The 24,444-nt window shown below is 50.7% G+C and overlaps 1 protein-coding gene and 1 non-coding gene across 6 annotated transcripts in view; both read right to left on the bottom strand.

The window, feature by feature from the left end:
* Positions 1-23,726, bottom strand: part of LOC133351464 (inositol 1,4,5-triphosphate receptor associated 1-like) — a 120,191-nt gene extending 96,465 nt beyond the window's left edge. For all 5 annotated transcript variants that reach the window (XR_009756180.1, XM_061566693.1, XM_061566695.1 and 2 more), the window contains exons 1-2: positions 23,655-23,726; positions 10,717-10,814 (exon numbers count right to left, since the gene is read on the bottom strand). Coding sequence is in view for 4 of the 5 variants with exons in the window: in XM_061566693.1 (XP_061422677.1) it covers positions 10,717-10,814; positions 23,655-23,667 (111 nt within the window). In the remaining variant the exon portion in view is untranslated. The remainder of the gene's footprint in view (positions 1-10,716; positions 10,815-23,654) is intronic.
* Positions 5,454-5,557, bottom strand: LOC133351552 (U6 spliceosomal RNA). The gene has a single exon (XR_009756194.1). It is a non-coding gene; the product is annotated as a U6 spliceosomal RNA (small nuclear RNA).
* Positions 23,727-24,444: the final 718 nt, after the last annotated feature.

The raw sequence follows: 24,444 nt of genomic DNA, 5'->3' as shown, positions 1-24,444 counted from the left end.
GGGATGAGACCATGAACTCGCTGCACTTGAGAACCCGGTTCACTCCACTGGGAGCCGCCCACCTTGGGCGCTCCGGTGGCGAGACGTTAACGACCTTGCCTGGAACGCAGGAGATCGTGGGCTCGATCCCGGCCCTGACGCCATGTATATTTGGAGTTGGATTGGGGTGGGGCAATCGTTACATCCCAAGCCCCGTGCCACTCTGGAATTTTGGGCTTTCATGTATTTTAAACGTCCTCACAGTAGGTTACTGCGAGTCGTGTAAGTCACGCGGCCCATTTTGCATCTCGGTGTCTAATCGCATATTTGTATTTTTTACCGTACAACCGAGGTCACGCCCAGCCAGCCCGGCACAGCTCACAAGACGCAACTTTCACTGTGAAACAGGCGAGTCGATTTCCATGCCGGTGAGGCAAAATGTTAACTACCTCGCCTGGTACGCAGGAGGGCGTGGGTTCGATCCCGACCCTGACCCCATGGAAATTTGGAGTTTGTGTGTTCTTTCTCCCCGAGTTCGCGTGGATTTTTCTCTGGGCACTCCGGTTTTTTCCTTCAGATTTAGAATCAACATCAAGTGTTTCGAGTATTTGGCTGCTATAAATGTCCACACGATAAGCCACTCTGTTGAGCGATCATTTGTGGCCAGGTCGCTTCTGAAAAAGAGCTGCATAGCTCAGTGAGCCTTACCTGGTAAAATATTTTTGTTAAATGATGAAAGTTTTAAATAGTTTGAGTTACCATCCAACTTGGAGTTTCAGTCACGCTGGCTCTGAGCCACCACTGACCGTACCCTCACCAACGACCTCTCAACTTGGAGCGCGGTGCGTGCACATCGGAAACCAAAGGAGATATTCTTTAGCGAAGCAAAAATCATCGTTTCTTCACTTGGTCGAGCAGCACTCGACCAAATACGATGTAAACTAAACGGAATGTGCCCAAACACAATAATAAACCACTCCATTTTAAAACCCATCCCATCACTGTCCCCCCGGCCCACCTCCGCATCTCCTGCCCACTCCACTTCTGCCAGTGTAGCTCGCGGTAACCCCAGGCCGCACGCTCGAGCACAGACACCTCCTCTCTAGAGTAGCTCGGAAGATAAAGAGCGGAGAAGTTGTCTCGTATAGCGAAGCGGCCGGCTCCAAATCACAAACGGCGCGCGTCTCGGGGCCTGCCGGGCTGCCACTGCGCCCGCGGTCCGGACCAACTGCCCACATCGAACTGGCACGACTCGCGCAGCTCAATCACGCCGCGGTGGTACGATCGCGCATCGAGAAGCTAGCGGTCCCCTCAGCCGCGTGACATCCCGCGCCAGCATGCGGCAAGATGAAAAACACGGACGGCACGCAGTCAAGCGAAATGCGGGCGCTCGCCGGCGGAGGTCCGCAGCAGAAGTCCTACCCGGACAACACCACGCACGCCTCGCCCCGTCCGTCGGGCCCACAACGCGACCGTGAACTCGCGTCCAGGGAGCGCAGCTTCCCACCGTCGCCGGCAACCGCGACGTCGTCGCCGGGGCGGGGACGGGCTGCCGCCCGGCTTCTTGGAGCCTTTCTCTACCGCCGGCGAGATGCGGCTCGGCGGCGTCCAGGGGCTCCGCCGCGCTCCGCCGTGCCGTGCACCGGCCGCGGCTGGCACATTCGCACCTCCGAGTAGCGCGCTTGGCTACGTACGGTGCGGGACAGGTCAACACCTACAGCCGTCGTGTGGCTGTACTTTTGCTGTGGCGGAGGCTTGCTGCACCCTTGCTGGACAGCCGTTTCACTCCGTGCCACAATCCCTGGAGGTGTCACCACTGGCATTGTGGGTGCTTAATTAGCTACGGAAGAGCCGGAGGAAACCCATGCAGAGCAGGGGGAGAACATACAACCTCCACACTCTCACACTCTGGAGAACAGGGGGAGAACATACAAACTGCACACTCTCACACTCTGGAGAACAGGGGGAGAACATACAAACTGCACACTCTCACACTCTGGAGAACAGGGGGAGAACATACAAACTGCACACTGAAAGGTGCTCGAGTTGGGAATCGAACCCAGGTCTTTCTTGCTGCGAGGCGCTGGTGTTACAACTGCGCTGCCCTTACCACCCATAATCGGGCAGGGCCTATATGTGGCGGGCGGATATGTGGCGGTCGGAAATGCGATGCCCTCCTGTAAACATGTTGCCGTTTCAAGCACCGATGCACTTTGAGACACGCTCTCGGTTTGACATCCTGACCAGGCCTTTGCTTGTTAAGCGGGGCTCGCCGTACAGTTCTTAGAGGAATTATCAATTCAGTGCATCTTAAACGTAGCATTCACCGCCTCTTGCGCCGCTATCGCGATGGCACGCGTGCGCACTGTAACCCCTTGTTGCTACGGCGCTCTGGGCATGGCCTGCACCAGTCGGGCGGTGACCCACTTGGCCCCAACTTCCATATTTGGCACCGGCAGAATTACGAGGCATCCGGTGTAATTCCAAAAGGGCTCCAGAGTGGCACGGGGTTTGGGATGTAACGATTCCCCCACCCCAATCCAAGATCTTTTGGGGGTCCTGGTTTCGACCCAATGGTGCGGTTGCGTGCATCTGCGGAATCCGCCATGGTGCGATTTGAATAAAAGCAAAAACAAAACTATGAGACTTAAATAAATCGCTTCTTGAACTCGATGCACTTACCGCGGATGCAAGAATCCAATGTAGCGACCGCGATATCTCTGCGATGGTGATCAGTGATTTTGTTACTTCTCAGTTATATATTACTGCCATTCTTTGTTTGCTGACCGTCCTGATTCTAAGCGACGGTCGGCTGAAACTGGTTGTAAATGCGGCAGCGAGGGTGCATACACATGCTGTTGCTCACACCACATTTATTCCGCTCTTAAAATCACCGCACTGGTTTCCTGTGAACATCCAGGATTGATTTAAAATGTCCGCTTAAGAATTATTCCGGCCTACACATGGGCCTTCGTACTTACCGCAACCGCAAAAACTATTACGATTTTAATATTTTTATTTAACAAGGTATGGCCCACTGAGCTATGTGGCTCTTTTTCAGAAGCAACCTGGCCACAAATGATAGTTCAACGAAGTGGCTTATCACGTGGACATTTATAGCAGCCAAATACTCTAAAGGCATGTGGATTCTAAATGTGGAGGGAAACAGCGAAAAACCCACGCGACCACGGGGGAGAGAGAAAGACACGCACACTCCAAATATACAGCAGGCGTCAGGGTCGGAAACGAACCCACGACTTCCGGTATACCAGGCGAGGTAGTCAACATCTTGCCACCGTAGCTATTTTTCAGAAGCGACCTTTCCAAAAATGATTGCTCAACTAAGTGGCTTATCGTAACGTGGAAATGTATAGCAGCCAAATACTCTAAACGCACGTTTTTTAAATGTGCAGGGGAAAACCGGAGGACACGGAGAAAAATCCACCCGACCATGGAGAGAGAGAAAGACACGCAAACTCCAAATATACAGCAGCAGGCGTCAGGGTCGGGATCGAACCCACGACATCCTGTATACCAGGCGAGGTAGTTAACATCTCCTAGCTACCGCCGTGATGATAATGAGAGAGAGAGAGACACGCAAACTCCAAATATATAGCAGCAGGCGTCAGGGTCGGAAGTGAACCCACGACCTCCTGTGCACCAGGCGAGGTAGTTAACATCTCCTCGCCACCGCGGCGCACGTGTGCGCCTCAGTTGCCCATGGTTTCGGTGAGCGCTGAACTTGCGGTGGTTCTGAGAAGTCGTTTAAATGCAGGAAGGGCGAAAAAGCCTTCAGTGGCTCCGCTCCCTGCCTGCGGAGCACTGCAGCAGTGACATCAGTGATGCTGCTGGCGCAATCGAATATGACATTAAAAACACCGTATTGAACAATACAAATTATTATAAAGACGATTTATGACGCGTCCATGTATTTCGCGAATCAGGCGCGGAGCAAGAGCTCAAAGTCCCTTGGACGCCACCCTGAACCAGGTGAGGGCCTGAACCAGGTGAGAAGCTGCACCAGGTGATAGCCTGCTCCTGGTGACAGCCTGAACCAGGTTAGATACTGAACCAGGTGAAAGCCTGAACGGGGAAGGGCCTCAGCAGGTTACCATCTGAATGGTAGAAAGCAGGGCCAGGTGAGAGCCTGAACGATGTGAGAACCTGAACCCACGACTTCCTGTATGCCAGGAGAGGGAGTTAACATCTCACCGCCTTTAAAGGAATCGTATGTAATGTCAATGGCCTTTCTTCAGAGCACACGAATATGTACGTGTGTTGAACTTCTTTCGCACCGTACGTGCTTATCCGAGGTGCGGGGGAAGGGCAACAAACTAAACACGAAAATAATTTCTAGATGAAAGAGTTTTCGTAGCTAGATTTAAAACTGCATAGCTGCAGTGGCCTCCTAACGTCGACGTGAGTAGTCACGGGGAAAGAGCAACGATTCGTTCGTTCATCACGCACAGTCAGAGAAAGACCGTTGCGCCAAACGTCGTGTGACCTCTGGCGACAGCATTCGCATGAACTGCTCTTGGCTGCCATACACCGGCGTCTCGAGTAATTTGTTTGATCCACGAATCACGGTGGGGGGGGAGGGCGACCATAGCAAGGATGCCGAATCTAATCTCGTGCCAGATCGAGGAAGACGCCCCGTGTGCACGGTGAGAAAAAAAGAAAGAGTCCAAAGTCATGACCAACGTATGCGTGCGTGTGTGTTGAACGTCTTTTGTTCCGCATGTAGCCAACCGGTGTGGGGAAAGGACAACAAACAAAACGCAAATAGCAGTTCTGAAAAAATTGGGTGGGTAATCAGAGTTGGAGACCGCTCATTATATCGTTTTCTGATGACAAGTTCTTAAATTGTAAAGTGCAGTCTCCGACCCTTATTATCATCCAATCTGTCTCTCCAGCATTTCTATTTATGGGCTATGAAGAAGCCCCCGCCGATGAGGCCACAGTGTCGCTGACGAACGTGTCGAGCTATTTGTCAATTGTGCTTGTGGCACCGCTGCCAAAGCGGTGGCACGCCTGTCAACCCCTTACCAGGGGTCGCCTACCTTATTACACGCCTTATTGGTCACCCCCGTGCCCCTTACACATCCTACAAAGTCCTACAAAGTCCTATCACGCCGTATGGACACGAAAACTCAATTTCGCTCAACAAGAATACGCGTAAACCGCGTGGGTTGACACGGCATGCTGTGGCATCAACAAGCTGAGGACAATGAGCCCGCGCCGCCGAGATCCTGGGTTTGGATCCGGATATCATCCACCCCGATCCTCGAGTATGTGTGCACGTCTGTATGTTGAACTTCTTTCACACCGTACATAGTCAAACATGCTAATCCGAGCTGCGGTAGAGGGACGACAGCCTCCACGCAAAAATCAGTCCCCTCAATAAATAAGTTTGCAATTACCATTTGAAAGTGCATAGCTCCAGTGGCTTCCTAATTCACTAAACGCTCTCTGTAAAACGTTTGGAACGCTTCACGAATTTGCGTCTCACCCTTGCGCAGGGGCCACGCGAATCTCGTCTGCATCGTTGTCAATGTTGGACACGCGCTGCGGTCCAGTGAGTTGATGGTCTCCGCCCGGTCGCCAACGACTGTGCTGTAATGCGTCCTGTCACTGAATTTGCCTTCATATCTGTCTTGAGAAACACCCTGCCAATCAATGATTGCCACGTGAAGAAAGGGAATTGTGACAATGCGTGCCCCTTGTAACGCTTTGGGAGGGCCCTCTCCATGAGCCGCTCTCTGACACGAGGGTGGTACAGCACTACTGCTGGCTGCAAGAATTCCCAATAAAACATTGCCTGGCCTTGCCGTATGATCCCCAATTAAACAGCCGTAGCATAATCGGGAGAAAAAAAATCATCAGAAATTAGAAACACTCGGCACCTCATGCGGTGGATAAAGAGGATGATTGTATTACAGACGCAAAACAACCCTGAACATTCCTCCTATCCGTGAATTTTGTCGATCTGCCAAACCCCAATCGTGCCTCTGTCGCTGTGCCTCTCTCTGTGCCGCTCGCTGTGTCGCCGCATAGCCGCCAGGCCAAGCTCTCAGCTCTCAGCTCGTCATCTGTCGGCTTACAGGTCCAGTACGAGGGCGTGTTCGGCTTCATCTAAACTAAACCGCGGATACATATATATATACGACCTGTGTTTATAAAATCGCAGAAACGCTGCTGTGAGAACAGCCTGGAAGGATCGTTGACACTGCCTGGCCATGTTTGGTGAAGAAGCGGGAGGAGACGGATGGAATGTGACTCCAACGTCCGAGCGCGGCGCTACGACACCTCCTCAGGCGCCGCTCTTGAGACCGCCAGCTCATTCGCTTGCCGATGCACGGCGTGGTTTGAAAAACAATCTCCTCTATCAGGGCAAGTAAATTGACTTGCAGCAAAGCTGAATGCTCAGCGATTAGTGAAATAAAAACACTGCATGCGTAAGTGTGTTGGCGCTCTTTGATTCCGTGCACAAAAAGAGTTTCATGTTGAGACTGGATCCGGTTACACAAAATGCGTTTGGTGTGTCGTCCCTCAAAAGGAAGAGCGTATCACAGACGACGTTTTGGGCAATGGGCCTGCTTCACAGCGCGCAAGTTGACAAACGTGTCGAGTCTGTTGCCCTTTGTGCGCGCGCGCCACCACTGCTAACGCTGCCGCGTCGCCAAGCGGTTTGCTTCGGGGCCCGTTACTTTATCGTCGACGGCCGTAAGAGTGAAGCGAAGTCATCACCCGTCGTTGCACGCGACCAGTCACTGGCCTCTCCGTGCAGCGTGCCGTGCCGTCTCTTTACAGCTTGGCCAATAGACTCTGGAGTGAGGGACGTCACGACTGCGGCCTTGCACACGGCCACCGTTGCGAGCTTCAACTTTTGTGGGAACATGCACGTGCGTAAATGTGCTGCTTGAAAAAGAACTCCGCTTTATCCACAAATGCGAACGACGTCATGTACGAGTGAAACAAGCAGCGAGCGACGATTGTCGTGCGTCACGACCGCAGTCCAACCCGCTAGGTTGTTGGCGATGCGTCACATGAGCAGAGAGCAGCAGGGCCTCAACGCAGCCCTGGTGTTTTTGCAGCATGCAACAAAATTCCATTGGGAAGAAACCGTAGATGACCCCAAGCTAAAAGAAAGTAGTTTTTTTTGCTTTTTATATTTATTTTAAAATGTATACGCTAAAAACGAATGTTTACAAAATGTCTCAGAATCTATGTGGCACCACGACCACAAATCCTACCACGTACAAAACGTCATCCCACGCTGATGGATCAGTATTAACTCATGTGTGCAAATGAACAAATGGTAAGTTTTATCTTTGGAAGGATGATACCACAAATAGGCTGATCTTCCTGACAGACCCTTCACAATCTCTGCTGCAGATCTCTTCACTAATAACATGGGTTGTGAGTGAGTGGACAGTTGGTGGTGAGAGTTTAACACGCAGACTTTCTTGGGTTTGATCGCGTAAATAGAAATGTGTCGTTGAACCCACGACCACCCGATACAGCCAATGAATAAGGTTTGTCACGTAAAAAAAATGTGCCAATTCGTTACTAGTTCAGTACACCGGTGTCTTTGAGAGTAAACCCAAAACATTCATGTGACAACGTTCCTGCACTTCCGATTAGCGCGGTTGGCTAGCTACGGTGCGAAAGAAGTTCAACATACATTCATCTTGATTGATTGGCTGTGTTGGTTGCAGGAGGGTTTACGACACGCATTTTATTTACACGATGTGACCAAAAATAGCAACTATAAACTGTGCCAACCACCAAATCGTCTGGGTAAGAGATTTATGAGCTTAAGCAAACTCAACATCGCCCCACTGGATCACCAAATGTATTATTGGCATGTTTACACAGTCTCACGACTGCTCTTTCAAGAGTGCCTGCCAAATGTTCGCAGCAGGTGGAGGATGGTCGCTCTGTACCATCGCAAGTGGGACATTTGCGGGGGAAGTGTTTTAAAATTTGGATCTCGCAGGAGCGAGATGGACTTCTCCACGACAGCCTCAATCCTCTTGTCGAGTCAATGACTTGGCACGGCATACCAGTGGCTGGCACGCCAGCCGACGGAAAATACCAATAGGGGCGTAAAAGAGTTGAGTTTGCGCCCTGTTAATGGCACGCACCTGACTGAAAACCCTCGAAAGATAAAGGGCTTTGTTCACGAGTTTCCATGGGATTGAACCCCAGAAACGTCTCTCAAGAATGATCTTCCGCTCGGCACGATGATTCCTCCACGAGAGCGACAGCTGGTGGCGCGGGGCCAGGGTGGCGGAGACCAATACGTCGCGACGCGCAAGGATCACCACCGCCGCGGTGAGGGTAGGGGGCACACAGATGGACCCCGAACATGCGAGACCTGCGATAGTACAGCTGGGTGCACGTGTCTGCCCGCGTGCACATGTTTGTGTACCAGAATTGTTGAATGTGTTGTGGATCGCTCTCCAACACAACGGTGGCGCTGCTGCTGAAGCAGTGGTGAATTGGCCACGTTTGTTCATCACGTGACGACGTTGTCAATTGGCTGTGTCAGCCGAAGGACCACAATATTTCACAAATGAACCACAATCACGTGCTGATAATCGTCAAGGAGCATAAATCATCACGCAAACTCTAGTCGTCCTCACAGCAACGGCGGCTTTTGGCTGCTAACCATCGAACAAAGACGGTCACCTCATCGCGCACTTTCAGATGCGCTTCTGCGGCCGTCTGGAACGCTCTTCCTTCCGATATTTGGAAGCCACTGGAGCTACGCACTTTTAAATCATCGAGATTTAAAACTAGTTTGTTTATAACTGCTTTTTGTGCTTAGTTTGTTGTCCTTCCCCCGCACCTCCGATTAGCGCGGTTGGCTACATGCGGTGCGAAAGAAGTTCAACACACAAACATTTACGTACGTTGGTCATGATTTCAGTCTTTTTTTCTCATTGAGGAATACTTTAGTCTGGTGTTGGCAGCGCAGACCACAGCCTAGGTGCGCATGTGTATGGCGCTGCTGTTGTTTACTGATGTTGTTGTGTATGGCACTGCTGCTGTTGTTTACTGCTGTTGTTGTGTACAGGAGGGTGTACGACACGTTTTACTCAAATAGCGATCTGACCCCAAAATCAATGATGAGCCAGACTGCACATGTCCGATTCTGCCCCCTGACCCTCTGCCTGCGCTGTCCTCTGGACAGTCACAGAATCCGTCACGCACCACCGCGGTGCTGCACGTGGTACAGCAATTGCCCGAGTCTCTCACTCACCGCGCGCGTGGGGAGTCGAGTCGGCGCGGGCCAAATAGATGAACCGATATTTGGGGCCTTTGGGCCTGCCCTTCCTCCCCCTCGTCATTCTACACTGAGGCGGCCGAGCCAGAACATTGGGTCAGGAGGAGCGGAGCGGTGCAACCACTCGACGTTCGAGCCTGTGCTCGGCAACCGTAATTTAAAAACAAACAAAAACCACGCAAAAAGCACGCACGAGAAGAGAACTCTCAACTCTCTTCTCCTTTGCCCTGGAACTGAGAGGACGTTTGCAGACAAAACGCGATCCAGGCAGGCACAACCGCCCGCACCTCCGATTAGAACGGTTGGCTGCGTACGGTGGGAAAGAAACCCAGCGGACATCCATACACAGATACACACACACAGATACACACACACAGATACACACACACACACACAGATACACACACACAGATACACACACACACAGATACACACACACAGACACACACACACACAGATACACACACACAGACACACACACACACACAGATACACACACACAGATACACACACACAGCCGTGTACCGCAGCTCCCACGGCAACGGCCCTGTCGCGCTGTGAACCGCTGACACTCGGAGTCAGCCACCTGGGCACAGGCTGAGAGACGCCTGGAGGACATCACTGCGTTTCTACCTCGCTGAGAAGCAGTGAATGCACAGTTTGTATTGTAAGCAGCCTTTCCCACATGGCCATCTAGGGTCTATTGGCAAAACAAATCAACGACTCTTTTTTATCATGAAAATGGACAAAGCCAAGGAATTATTTGATGGCTCAAGAGGCGACTTGCGCACTGGCTTCGACGAGAGAGCTATGAGCGAGCAGCCTTGTAAAGATGGAGGGTGCATTCGTGCACGTGCAAATATGCATGTAACTATTTACAAGCGGAAGTACACAGATGTGCCTTTCCCCGTGGGAGACCGGCACTCACAACCACCATGTGATCGTGGATTTGACACTCCTGGATCATAGGCAGAGGACATAGCCTCATGGTGATTTGCACGGATGTTGAACTTCTTTCGCACGGTACGTAGCCGTCCTTGCGAATCGGAGGTGCGGGGGAAGGACAACAAACTAAAGACAACAAAAAAACTGTGGGACGCGAGTTGTCGGGGGGAAAGAGCAAGGATTCATTCAATCATCACGCACAGTCAGCGAAGGTCCGTTGCGTCAAACGTTGTTTGACCTCTTGCGACGGCATTCACATGAACTGCTGTTGGCTGCCGTACGCCGGCGTCTTCGGTCGTTTTTTGATCCACGGATCACGGGGGGGCAGGGGGGGTGCGACCAGAGAAAGAAATTCCGGAACTAATCTCGCGCCAGATCGAGGAGGATGGCCCCCCGTGTCCACGGTGAGGGTGATTCCGCAGGTTTGTACCGTGAGCTCGCGCTAATCCGCGGGCAGGTCGCCCCGTGGTGCGGCACGAGAGGCCCGCGTCGCTGCTCACCTGCGGCGGAGCCTCCTGGGCAGCCGGAACCGCTGCGTCCATGGCTGGAGGGACGCGCAGCCTCCCGACCGAAACCCTCGCTGATCTCGCTGCTGGACCTGCAATGACACCCCACGGAACAAAGGTAAAGATTCCCCCGTGAATGGCCGCACAACACTGCTGGGGACAAGAGCTGTCAGCGAAGGCAGGCACGGAGAGACGCGAGGGTGGATGCGACAGCACCACGCCCCGGCCGCTGTCACCTCTCCCCAGTGCTCATGTTCTACACAGCGTAACAGGGGCTCATTTAAGGCCGAGTTGAACGAGCGGATGTCCAGGATTGGTGCAAATAATAATAATAATCACTGGTGTTACACTATGAGACCTCATTTACCAGTGGCAAAATATAGTAATAGGGTTTTACCCTTTCAACTGATGCACAAACTGACACCTTTATACAAGGCATCATGTTTGCAATAATCACAACACAAGCAGTCAAAATGCAAACAAAAATAAACAACTCTGATAATGATATGCACTGTCCTTGAAGTTGATTGGTGTTACAACAACAAGTGCTGCCGTTCGCCACCAAGTGGCAGTGATGTCACCAAGGCGCTTGTGCCATGCTTGGTGCACTTGGAGGCCACGTGAAGTGTCTAAGGCCTGCTGGCAGGAGGTCACAGGACAGACTGAGGTGCCATGGGTCGACCAATTGAGATCACTGGCAAATACACGACCTGTGTTCCCCACTGTGCCAACTCGCGAGGCCGTCAGCGGGAATCGAACTCGGGTCGTTAGGTTCATAGCGCAGTGCACTAACCACTGCTCAGTTGAACACGGAGGCTCTCGTGACCAATATTATCCATAATAGGTCTTTTTGGATTAGATAACACAAATATAAATGTATCGTTAAACCCTCCACCACCCGACACAGCCAATTAGTAAGGTTTGTCACGTAAACAGAACGTGCCAATTCGTCACTAGTACAGCACGCCGTTGTGTGGGAGAGTAAACCCACAACATTTACAATCTGAGCACGACGTTTCGCCAGTAGTTACAATTAGCATCGTCAGGCAACAGCCAGACTTTAATCGTCACTGGTGTTACACCCCCCCACACACACACCCCAATGTCCACAGGCGCAGCACGCAGCCACAGCTGGTGCCGTTCCAGAGAATTTCACTTCGGCAGACCGAATGTGGCAGCACGCGACAATTCCCGTCTGAAGCCATGCCCACAGCGAACGTCTGTTTCTGGTTTATTGTGGGACGGCTGCCACTCCAATGCAATCGGAGTGTATTTTTTGCAACGTTTCACAATTTTAGATTTGCCTCCTATTCGGCACGATAAACAGCATCTTCGATGGAACGTGCGCGTCCCGAACTCATTTAAAACTCATCTCGCTCTGTTGCAGACCATTTTGGGCAACAAATGAAAAGCAAATGTCCGCCTGAACAAACATGATTATTTATTTGTTCATGCTGATACTGACAACGCTCTGCGACAGCGCAAAAAAAAATCTATATTTTTCAAATATAAAAACGGCGTGCTTTTTCCACCCAGTCGATCGATCGGTAGGTTGCACGCGGTGGTGCAAAGTGTGCGTACTCCCACCGGCGTGAGCTAACAGCATCTCGAGCGAGGGTGCTTCGTTGTTGTTGTTGTTCGCAGCGCGATTTGCACGGACAGGCCCCACCGTTGAGGTGCCTGTCTCTCTGGCCCATAACCATGAGCCGAGTTTGCATGGGGAGCACGAGGGGGGGGGGGGGACAACGCCCCTCCCAAACTGGACACCTTCATTGATGTATTTTCAGTAGTTTACAATGAAGATTGTTTAATTAGTTAATTATATGCATCCGCGATTCCGAATGCGAGGGACAACGCGAACCCCCCCTCCCACCCCCCACAAAATATAGAAGTCAAACTCTGCCTAGGCCCGTAACTTCAGGCAGCATGAGTAGCCTGCTGACTCTGCTGGCGAGGCCGAGAAGAGGTCGGAAAGGGTTTAAACTTTTGTCTCCCCCAAAGGGGCGTCATTAAAGACACGAGTCAACAACGCCCGCAGGCTGAGTAAGTTCGACCCAAAAGAGTTGTTGTTGTTGTTTGTTTTATACTCGGCGGGATGACCCGTAAGCCGTGGCTCTGCGGCTCATCGCGTGGCGTGTTACAAAAAAACGTGTTCGGCAAACTCACGCGACTCAGCCCCACCACGGCAATGTGGAATTTCCACCACTGCCTCGAGGTGGCTGCACGAATGGGCCGAGCGCCGTCCTGCGCTCGTCCACGTGGGGAAACCACTTTGGCATCGTTTATTTTTAAACTACGGGAAATTGTCATGTTTAGGCCCCAGCAACCAAAATCCCAGTGGACTGATGAGAAGAGGCGGACAGCTGGAAGCACAGAAGGGCCCCCAGTCGCCTCTTGGTCCCATGTCTACAGCGGTGGCGACGTTAGAGGTGAACGGTGGTCGTTTTGGGGAGAATCGTTGCACCGTGAGAATCGCGGGGAATGTACGCGCTCATGCGGTCGTCTGGAACGCTCTTCCTTCCGATGTTGGGAAGCCACCGGAGCTACGCACTTTGAAATCTACGTTGAAAACTCGTTCCTTTAGAACTTTGTATTTTGTCGCACCTCCAATTCGCACGGTTGGTTACCTGTGTATGAAGTTCTGCATCCGGCGCAAACTACTTTCGCACCCTATGTAGCCAAAACCGTGCTTATCGGAGGGGATTGACGGCCTCCTGTGTGTGGAATCGTAGCGCTGCCGAGTCTCTCTGCCTTGGTAGACGTAATGAATGATGCACAAGTGCGCAACCTCGTTCCCTCCTCAGTGAACACTTCCAGTGGCGGGCACAGCTGCCGTGCCGCAACGAAGCTGCGTGATGAAAACACGCGCACAAAGACACCGCACACACGCTGCGCACATCTCCACTGATCCGCGCTCGTCTCCACACACACGGGTAAAAATTAATTTGTCTTTTGGGGGGGGGGTTTGTTCCTGCCCCCCTGTTTTACAACTCATTAGAATGATGCAAAACGATCTCGCATTTGCACGAGGAACACAAGAAGACGTCAACACGCCCGTCGCATGTGCAATACGTCCTCGTGTTCTGGCAAGATAATGACTTGGGCTTCTATTTATTTTCCCTTTTAAGTGCAAATTTAAAGGCCAATTCTTTGTGTGTGTGTGTGCATGTGTGCCAAAGCTTAATGGCAACGGCACTGCAATTACTTAGTACGTCATAGGTGGAGCCATAACTTGATTATGCACGCGGAGTTTATGGGAAAGGGAAGCTTTAAATAAAGCCCCGTGCCAGATCGTGGCCTGAGCCGTCACGGATGAGATACGGCCGCCTCCACGCGAGCGATGTAATCGTCTCATTGCTCATAAGCCTTCCGCATGACCACAACTCCGCGACACGAAACGCAATAAAACCGTTGCCCGGAATAGATAATCGTAATCGAGATGTTATGTAATTCTGTCTCCGTGTTATTGTTTGACTTTTTATTGCACTTTTTTGGTGTTTAATCTTGTCTCGGTGTTACGTGTTACCTGATGTGACCACGGGACAGCAGAAATCCACAGAAAGGGCTCGTGGAAGGAGGCGTCACAGAAAGCTTCTGAAATATCTCCATGTCAGCTCTTAACCACATTAAGAGGGCAGCAGTTGCCCCACTAATCCCGCTACAGAGAAAACATTTCATCGCATGATAATCAAACTATTTTTTTTTGCTGCAGACTTTGGTAACCGTGCTGAGATCAGCAAGTCACTCCACTTGATGACTCGGCTTAATCACGGGAAGCTGCCTGGATTCGAACCCAAACATATCAGCACTCTGACCTCTGAGTCACCCTGCACCCGCAAGGTGAGGATGATGATGATGATGGTGGTAGTAATAATAATGGTGGTGATTAAAATCAAGATAAAAATATGAATTATTGATGATGATGATGACAATGATTAATGAACATGCCATCCACTAATAGACTACCCATATTACATAGAATGCTAAGTTCAGAGACAGTTGGGCAGTGAAGTCATGGGTTAGTTGATTTCATTTCAGACTACATCAGCTTCAGGATATGAGACCCGGATTCTGATTGCTCCGTGGTATGCAGTGTTTCCTGTGGCAGGCGTATTCATTACATTAAGTGGTTTTCTTAAAATAAAGATTTAGGAAGCTGGCTCAATAAAAACAAGTGGAACACGGCGTTCCAACACATGAGATCGCAGACTCGCCGTGTATGCATCAGTCTGGAAGTTGAATTGAATTTGCCAAAAATATCATAACTCGCCAGCAAAAGTGAATAAAAGTGGCTGACATTACTGCAACCAAATCACCCAGAATGCAACAGCTCTCACCAGATCCTGGGAGCCTAACGGGAATGAGCCATAGTGCTTCGATGGGCAGCCACCCTGCATAACAGGTGTTATAGGTTGCAGGATTGAGCGGTGTGCAGGAAGTAGAGGGCTGCATAATTACATCGTTGTGCTGTACTTCTATGCTTCCTGTTTTCACCAATCCGCACTGATCATCGTGATAAAGTTTGGTTAATATTGCCTACAACCTGCACAGTGTAGCGAGGAAGTCATCCAGCAGTGGATTGAGAAAAGCTCTGTATATGTACTTTACTGAATTAATAATAATAATACAACTTGGGAAAACATGGCTCTTTATTTTAGTTTTCAACTTCTGAGGACCAGCGGCTCGATCTTTGGTTCTCACTGCCGCCGTTCGATTTTACTCGGCTGTAATTTAATTGCGCACGTCTTTTTTTAGAGAGGTGACAATCATAGTCATTACTCTGACGTCCACTTGAAATAAACTGCAGGAAACGTTCGAATAATTTAATAAAGAAGGCTGCAAAGTTGGGCTCGGGATAAATACGAGCAAACCTCACGCACAACGAGTTCACAAAACAAATGGAGAGGTACATGTCGGCGGGACAACAAGAGTTTATCAGAACCTGGGACCTAACTGATGGCCTTAATCTAAGTTGTCTTGTGGTTGTTGTTGTTGTTGTTGTTTGACTTGCATCCCACTGGGATTTTTGCACACAGCGTTAGTGTACGGTGCTTTTTCAGAAATATTTTGCTGTCTTTTCTTGGATTTTCTGTTTGCACTTGGTTACATAGTCACTTTAAGATGTTTTCTTGTTTTTGTTTGTTTGTTGCGGTTGCACCCGATTCAAGAGCCGAATGGCTCACAGGGCTATACCTAATAAATGAACTTGAACTTGATTTCAGATGGACCAGAATCACAACGATTCAAATGTATAGGTGGAGGAGAGCAGGCTGGACTACTTTTGTTTAGGTGAACTTGTGAAAAGTAACGTCCCAATGGTGCTGCAGGAAGGATCTTTGTGTGATCGGTGCACACTTCCTGCTATGAGAGTTGGGACACATTTGTTGGTCACGAAAAGAAATGAGACAAAAACTGTAGCGTGTCACCCAGCCGCAGCCAGAGACATGGAGGGTCGAGAATGAAGCTGGCGTCCAAGGAGGCGTCGGATGAAGGAGGCGTCGGATGATGACGCTGCCCCAGATTTTGAGATCAAACACATATATGGATGCCTTCTTCCCACAGAGCTGCTACGAGCTTGATGAGATAAAGGGGCAGCCCTGCACTTGCTAGCCCACGCCACTGCCGGCGGAAGGGCCTTCACAAAGGGAAGCTCCGATGAGCCCCTCAGAGAGGATATTTTGGCCGACTCTTCTACACTGGCTCGACACACCTTGGAGGTGGTGGGAGTGCCCACGCTTCTCTCCACCGCACGCAGCCTGCCGATCGGCTGCAACGAACCCATTTATACAGCTGCTGGGTGGACAGGGACAGGGGGTGGGGAAGAGACGTCGTTATGAGAGAAACTTGCCCCGTTGTTTTCACTGCCACTACGGGAGATAACATCGAACCGGCGACCTCTGGATTGCAAGTCCTCTGTGCTGACCATTACATCAGCCTAAATTTTCATGAGCCAAACGCAGACACCGGGCGGCGCAAATGGGGGGGGGGGGAGGGTCGCGTTGGGGAAAAGTACAAAACCACCAAAGCCTCTCTGCGTACCTTGAAGGAGTGGGAACCAAGCGGCATGAACCCCCCCCAAGTTGATGTCGACAAAATATAGACACGCAGGGGGTAGCAAGTGGCCAAGTGGCTCTCCTTAAAAGATTGATGTTGGAAACATTCAGAAAACTTAATTGACGGTACACTTTTAAAAATATATACGTGAAAACAACGCGTTTTACTGAGTTTTGATACTCTACGCAGCTTATGGGGTTGCAGATATGGGTGTTTTGTAGACTTCTAAACGTGTAAGCCTTGACTCTTCCCCTCTGACCTATGTGCTGTGTAGAAGGGCCGTCACCCGAAACGTTGCCCTGTCATACACTGATGAATGTGCCGCGTTATTTGTGTTGTTGTTGTTGTCGTTTCAGTGCACGCAGAAGTGGTGACCAGCAAGTACAGCGCTGCCCCCCCTCTCTCTCTCTCGCCCTCTCTCCTTCCTGTGCAGCGTGGCTGTCAGTGAGTTCTTGCTGTGTGGGTAATAATAAACATCCCCGCTCTTACAGGGAGCAATTACGAGCAGCTCTGGCTACTGCATTGGTGGCTTAGCAGCACGGAATATTCTTGTAAAAAAACATTATGCGCTCAAAACCAAAAAAAACAAAACTATGTATTTTATTTTAACCAGGTAAGGCCCACTGAGCTTCCATATCGCTCCTTTTGAACTATCACGAATGATAGTTCAAAGAAGTGGCTTATCAAGTGGACATTTATAGTGGCCAAATATTCTTAAACACGCGACCATGAGGAGGATATGCAAACTCCAAATATAGAGGCATCAGGGTCGGGATCGGACTCACGACCTCCTGTATACTAGGCGAGGTTGTTAACATCTCACTACCGTGGCGCCCACCTCATTAAACGGTGACCCATTTAAATACCTGGATCATGTAAAGGACAGCATATCTATCTCTCTCTGAACATGTGTTGTGTTTATTAAAGTACCGTTCGAGGTGTATAAATGTCACGCAATCCGATTCGCTTGTAACTTGCGAATAAGGATTAATCATGCATTAATTTTGGGTAATGTATACGTGGCGACGTTTCTTCTTCTACTGTACGGCTGATGTAGATGCAAAGCAGCAACTACAATTGCCCACGCAGTGGTCAAGCCAGAACAACTGCATCAGGAGCAGCAGCGGAGTGTATCGCCGCTGTGACGATGCTGATGATGATAACAATAACAATCATTTAAACTCGCACCGTGCCACTGGCCAGTATTCGGCTACTCTTGACGAGACGGAAGACGACTCAGAGGCGCAAGGAGGGACCACACACGAGCAGGAAGGCAGCAGCAGCAGCCACGCGGTGCGTCGCCGGCCTTTCCAACATTTGCCCAAGCTCTTGCGGTCCCCTCCATGTGAAGGTGGTATCGGCCACTTAACACCTGAAGACGGCTGTTTGCGTTGTAGCCGAAACGTCGTGAGAATTATTTTATTATGTTTTATTTTTATTATTGTATTACTTCCCTTCTACGTGACTTTACCGAAAGAACCAAGAAGATGAATCCCTGCAGTCACGAAAGCTTTAAATCGAAACGAGTGTTTATATTTGTGTAGTGAGCTCAAACGGAGACTCAGGCTTCTAGTGGAGGCAACACTAACACGCTAACACGAGGGGGAACTGCCCCTTTACCAGATGACACGCTGTGGTGGTGGTGGGCCACCAGGCTCTCGACGCTAACCACCGTAGCTATAGCGGATTCGACTCTCACTCGGGTCCGAGTCGCCGTCTTGTAGAACGCAGCGCGTGGGACGTGCATGACGCCTTCTTCAGGATCCCATCACAACGACCCGGTCCCACTCAGGGACCCGGCTGATATCCTGCGTGCCGGGGCTCGCCCCGCCCCTTGCCACGCTCCCCTTCTGGAATCCTCGAGGAGGATCTCCACCTGGACACGTGGTCCCCCCAACCCCCCTTTTGGGGGTCTCGGGGTGGACACCTACGGTCACGTGTCCTCCGGGGTCAATCATAGTGCCATGGCCTCTTGGAACCCCGTTCCGAGGCTGGCACCACCCCCCCCCCTCCACTCTATCCTGTAGGGGCTGACACCCTCCCACACTATCCTGTAGGGGCTGACACCCTCCACTCTATCCTGTAGGGGCTGACACCCCCCCACTCTATCCTGTAGGGGCTGACACCTCCCACTCTATCCTGTAGGGGCTGACACCTCCCACTCTATCCTGTAGGGGCTGACACCCTCCACTCTATCCTGTAGGGGCTGACACCCTCCCACTCTATCCTGTAGGGGCTGACACCTCCCACTCTATCCTGTAGGGGCTGACACCTCCCACTCTATCCTGTAGGGGCTGACACCCTCCCACTCTATCCTGTAGGGGCTGACACCTCCCACTCTATCCTGTAGGGGCTGACACCTCCCACTCTATCCTGTAGGGGCTGACACCTCCCACTCTATCCTGTAGGGGCTGACACCTCCCACTCTATCCTGTAGGGGCTGACACCCCCCACTCTATCCTGTAGGGGCTGACACCTCCCACTCTATCCTGTAGGGGCTGACACCTCCCACTCTATCCTGTAGGGGCTGACACCCCCCACTCTATCCTGTAGGGGCTGACACCTCCCACTCTATCCTGTAGGGGCTGACACCCCCCACTCTATCCTGTAGGGGCTGACACCTCCCACTCTATCCTGTAGGGGCTGACACCTCCCACTCTATCCTGTAGGGGCTGACACCTCCACTCTATCCTGTAGGGGCTGACACCTCCCACTCTATCCTGTAGGGGCTGACACCTCCACTCTATCCTGTAGGGGCTGACACCTCCCACTCTATCCTGTAGGGGCTGACACCCCCCCACTCTATCCTGTAGGGGCTGACACCCCCCACTCTATCCTGTAGGGGCTGACACCCCCCACTCTATCCTGTAGGGGCTGACACCTCCCACTCTATCCTGTAGGGGCTGACACCTCCCACTCTATCCTGTAGGGGCTGACACCTCCACTCTATCCTGTAGGGGCTGACACCTCCACTCTATCCTGTAGGGGCTGACACCCCGGGCTGCGTGCATCCACCTTCACCGCGCGCCGTGCCTCTCCCAGGTCGGCTTCACAAAGTGACATCCAACGATGTCGCTACATTTGGAAGGGATCCGGAGCACCCGGCAACAACAAAAACACCCACACGTGGAAGGGGGCAACACTCTATCCCATGCAGATCGGAACAGATGGAGACTAGTTCCCACTTGCTGTACTGCCTTCCTCTTGGCAAGCCAGAGAATAAGCACCTCCGAGACGCCCGCACAGAAATGGGAGCGTCACAACATTTCTGCCATCAACCCAAAATCCTCCACTGCCTCCCCAATTCTGGATTACGCACGGGCAGTCGGCAGCCACCATCGAGCGGTTACAGGAGGATGGATGTCGCCTCAATCGGCGTGCTCCTAAAGAGTTTGCGTGTCTCTCTCTCTCTCCCCGTAGTCGCGTGGACTTTTCTCCAGGTCTTCCAGTTTTTCCCTGCACATTTAGAATCAACGTCCATTGAGAGTATTTGGCTACTGCTATAAACCACCTCGCGTTAAGCCACTTTGTTGAGCTATCATTTGTGGCCAGGTCGCTTCTGAATAAAATCATTATATTGCTCAGTGGGCTTTACCTGGTTAAAATGTAAACAAACATGGTAGCTAATAGAACATCACGCAGCCCGCGGAATCAAGAATCGCACCATCACCTATAACACCCCCCTCCCTCCCTCCGGCCACCACCACCACGAGAGGTTCTACACGATACAGCGACACCACGGAATACACCGTCGTAAGATCGGGGACCACGAGAATCCTACGGGTACGCTTTGTGAACTAACGTCGCGATTATCCGCGCTCGTTTAATTTGTTGAAGCATTATATCGAGACCGAAACATGAATTAGTCGTAAAGTTCATATTAATAACACTGTAACAAAATTAGTTTTTGTTCCTGGGTAGTAAGTGTTATTTCCTAATTGCTTATGCCTCTAAAATACAGAAAATGGCTATTATTCCCCACAAACTTTGCTTTTGTGACCAGGACAGTGATATTTAATACGTGGACTTTCGCAACTAATATCATCCATAATAGAGATTTTTGGGTTAGATCGCGTAAACAGATAAATGTGTCGTTAAAACCCGCCACCACCCGACACAGCCAACTAGTAAGGGTTGTCACATTGCGCAAGAGCGCAGAAGGGTGGTCCACATATCTACGCCTTGATATAAGGAACGAAACAGGTGGACTTCTCCACAAATCTGGCTGTTGCCCGATGAAGCTCGTTGTAATTACTGGCGAAACGTCGTACTCAGTTTGTAAATGTTGTGGCTTGGCTCCCCAACACACTGGTGTGCTGTACTAGTACACTACACTATGCACTACACTATACACTACTATGCACTACACTATACACTACACACTAGTGCTGTACTAGTGAAGAATTGGCCACGTTCTGTTTACGTGACAACCCTTACTAGTTGGCTGTGTCGGGTGGTGGCGGGTTTTAACGACACATTCATATATTTACGCGATCTAACCCAAAAACCTCTATTATGGAGGACATTGATATTTTAAAATGTACCTATTTTCAATGAGAAAACGTGGTGTGCATTTGTGTCATTCCTTCACATAAAGTCCTGGACACAAAAGCTAAATATGTGGGGAATCTTGACTTAAAGCTTTCGTGACTGCATGAATTCATATTCTTTGAGTCTTTCAGTAAAGTCACGTAGATAGGTTCAAAAAAAATAATAAAAAACTACGACGTTTCGATCGCAACACAAGCCGTCGTCTTCTTCAGGAAAAATGTGGGGAATAATCGCCATTGCCTATACCTTTTTAGGCATAAGCAATTTAAAAATAACACTTACTACCCAGGGACAAAAATCATGTTACATAGTGTTATAAATACAATTGTTTTGTACAGTTAGCTGCGCACTAATTACCAATCAAGTTAACCCTTTGTATCATGATTTCCTGCACAGACTAATGGCGAGACACATCACGTGAAGCTATAATCGCACGATGCAAGTAAAGTAGCTCATTCAGACGCTGTCTTCCCGACAGACCTGTTCTTCACCTGAGGACGGCTGCTTGCGTTGTGGCCGAAACGTCGTGAGAATTATTTTATTATGTTTTATTTTTATTATTTTATTATTTCCCTTCTACGTGACTTTACCGAAAGAACCAAGAAGATAAAGAGCCCTCGTTCAAACCAGTGACCACGTGCGCGCCACGAACCCCGACGAGCCGAGTTCGATCCCCGCTCACGACCCCCAACAACGGCACCGAGACCAACATCCGCACAAGGTCTTGGGGGGCCCTCCCCTACGTCGACTCGGCCTTAAACGAGCGCAGTGCCTGGTGCGTAAACGTCTGTGGTGGGACAGACAAAGGCGGGCGTGGTGCCGGCCACTCGACAGCCTCGCGTGCCGAGTCTTCACCGGACACCACTTGCCCCCTTACAAGGCTGACGGGCCACGCGCAATAATCGCGATAATCGTCGTATCGTGGTGACGATATCACAACAATCACTCAGATATCTCGATTTAAAGCTTTCGTGACTGCAGGGATTCATCTTCTTGGTTCTTTCGGTAAAGTCACATAGAATGGAAATAATAAAAATAAACCAATAAAATAATATAATAATAAAATAAAATAATATAATAATAACATTTCATTGTTTTATTATTTTTATTTTATTTTTTCCATTCTACGTGACTTTACCGAAAGAACCAAGCACACTCATATATCCTAACAGCATATCCTCACACCCCCATCACGCTATCACACCATCATACACTCACACATTACCCTCACAAGCGTCACGGTGGCTAGGAGATGTTGACTACCTCGCCTGGTGTGCAGGAGGTCGTGGGTTCGATCCCTACCCTGACCCCTGCTGCTGTAGATTTGGAGATTGCGTGTCTCTCTCTCCCCGTGTGGTCGTGTGTATTTTTCTCCGGGTCCTCCAGTTTTTCCCTCCACATTTAGAATCGACATCACCACGCGTTTAGAGTATTTTCTGCTGCTATAAATTTCCACACGGCGATAAGCCACTTCGTTGAGCTATCATCTGTGGACAGGTAGAATCTGAAAAAGATCGATATAGCTCAGTGGGTATTACCTGCTAAAATAAATAGTTGTTAGTTATTTATTACCCTCGAATACCCCATTCACTCGCGTCATAGAGTCTCACTTTTACCCCCATAATCCAACAGCACACCCTCATGCCATACACTCACATAGCACCCCTTTCACTCACTTCATACTTTCACACCTTTATCTTCAGACCCTCACTTCATAACCTTATACGATATACTGTATATACTATATACTGTATATACAATATACTGTATATACTATATACCTTCAGACCTTCACACCAATAGGTTCACACCATAGCCTTGCATGAGAAGCAGCAGCAGAAGCAGCAGCAGTAGCAGCAGCAACAGCAGCAACAGCAGCAGCAGTAGAAGCAGCAGCAGTAGCAGCAGCAGCAGGAGCAGCAGCAGCAGGAGCAGCAGCAGCAACAGCAGGAGCAGCAGTAGGAGCAGCAGCAGCAGTAGCAGGAGCAGCAGCAGGAGCAGCAGGAGCAACAGCAGGAGCAGCAGTAGGAGCAGCAGCAGCAGTAGCAGCAGCAGCAGCAGGAGCAGCAGCAGCAACAGCAGGAGCAGCAGCAGCAGGAGCAGCAGCAGCAGCAGCAACAGCAGGAGCAGCAGCAGCAGGAGCAGCAAAGGAGCAACAGCAGGAGCAGGAGCAGCAGCAGCAGAAGCAGCAGCAGCAGCAGCAGGAGCAACAGCAGGAGCAGCAGGAGCAACAGCAGGAGCAGCAGCGGCAGGAGCAGCAGCAGAAGCAGCAGCAGCGGCAGGAGCAGCAGCAGCAGCAGGAGCAGCAGCAGCAGCAGGCGCTGTACCTGCTGAGTTCATGGACGCGGCGCGGACACCCGGAGCGGAGCGCTCAGATTCAGCAGCAGCAGCGCCGATAAGTGGCGCACCCAGAGCAGCAGCAGCAGGAGCAGCTCCTCACTGGGCACTCCGCCTCCTCCCTCTCGTGTCTCCTCCTCCTCCCCCTCCCACCTCACGTCTCCATCGCTCCCTCCTCGTGCCTCCTCACGTCTCGACAACCTCCTCCCGGTGTCCCCATCTCCCCCCTCGCGTCTCCACCTCCCTCCCCCTCCCGAGCCTCTTTCTCCCTCCCCCCCGTGTCCCCCCACGCTCACACACTCACTTTCACACACACACGCTCACACACACACGCTCACACACTCACTTTCACACACACACGCTCACACACACACGCTCACACACTCACTTTCACACACACACGCTCACACCCTCACTTTCACACACACACGCTCACACACACACGCTCACACACTCACTTTCACACACACACGCTCACACACTCACTTTCACACACTCACTTTCACACACACACGCTCACACACTCACTTTCACACACACACGCTCACACACTCACTTTCACACACACACGCTCACACGCTCACTTTCACACACACACGCTCACTTTCACACACGCTCACTTTCACACACGCTCACTTTCACACACGCTCACTTTCACACACGCTCACTTTCACACACACTCACTTTCACACACGCTCACTTTCACACACACTCACTTTCACACACACACGCTCACACACTCACTTTCACACAACAACAACAACAACAACAACCGCCATT

The sequence above is a fragment of the Lethenteron reissneri genome, chromosome 37 (genome assembly GCF_015708825.2).
Source record: "Lethenteron reissneri isolate LAM-NWPU_2019-01 chromosome 37, ASM1570882v1, whole genome shotgun sequence".
Lineage (NCBI taxonomy): Eukaryota > Metazoa > Chordata > Hyperoartia > Petromyzontiformes > Petromyzontidae > Lethenteron > Lethenteron reissneri.
The sequence above is the reverse complement of the archived record's forward strand: the minus strand, read 5'-3'. Positions and strand labels throughout refer to the sequence as shown.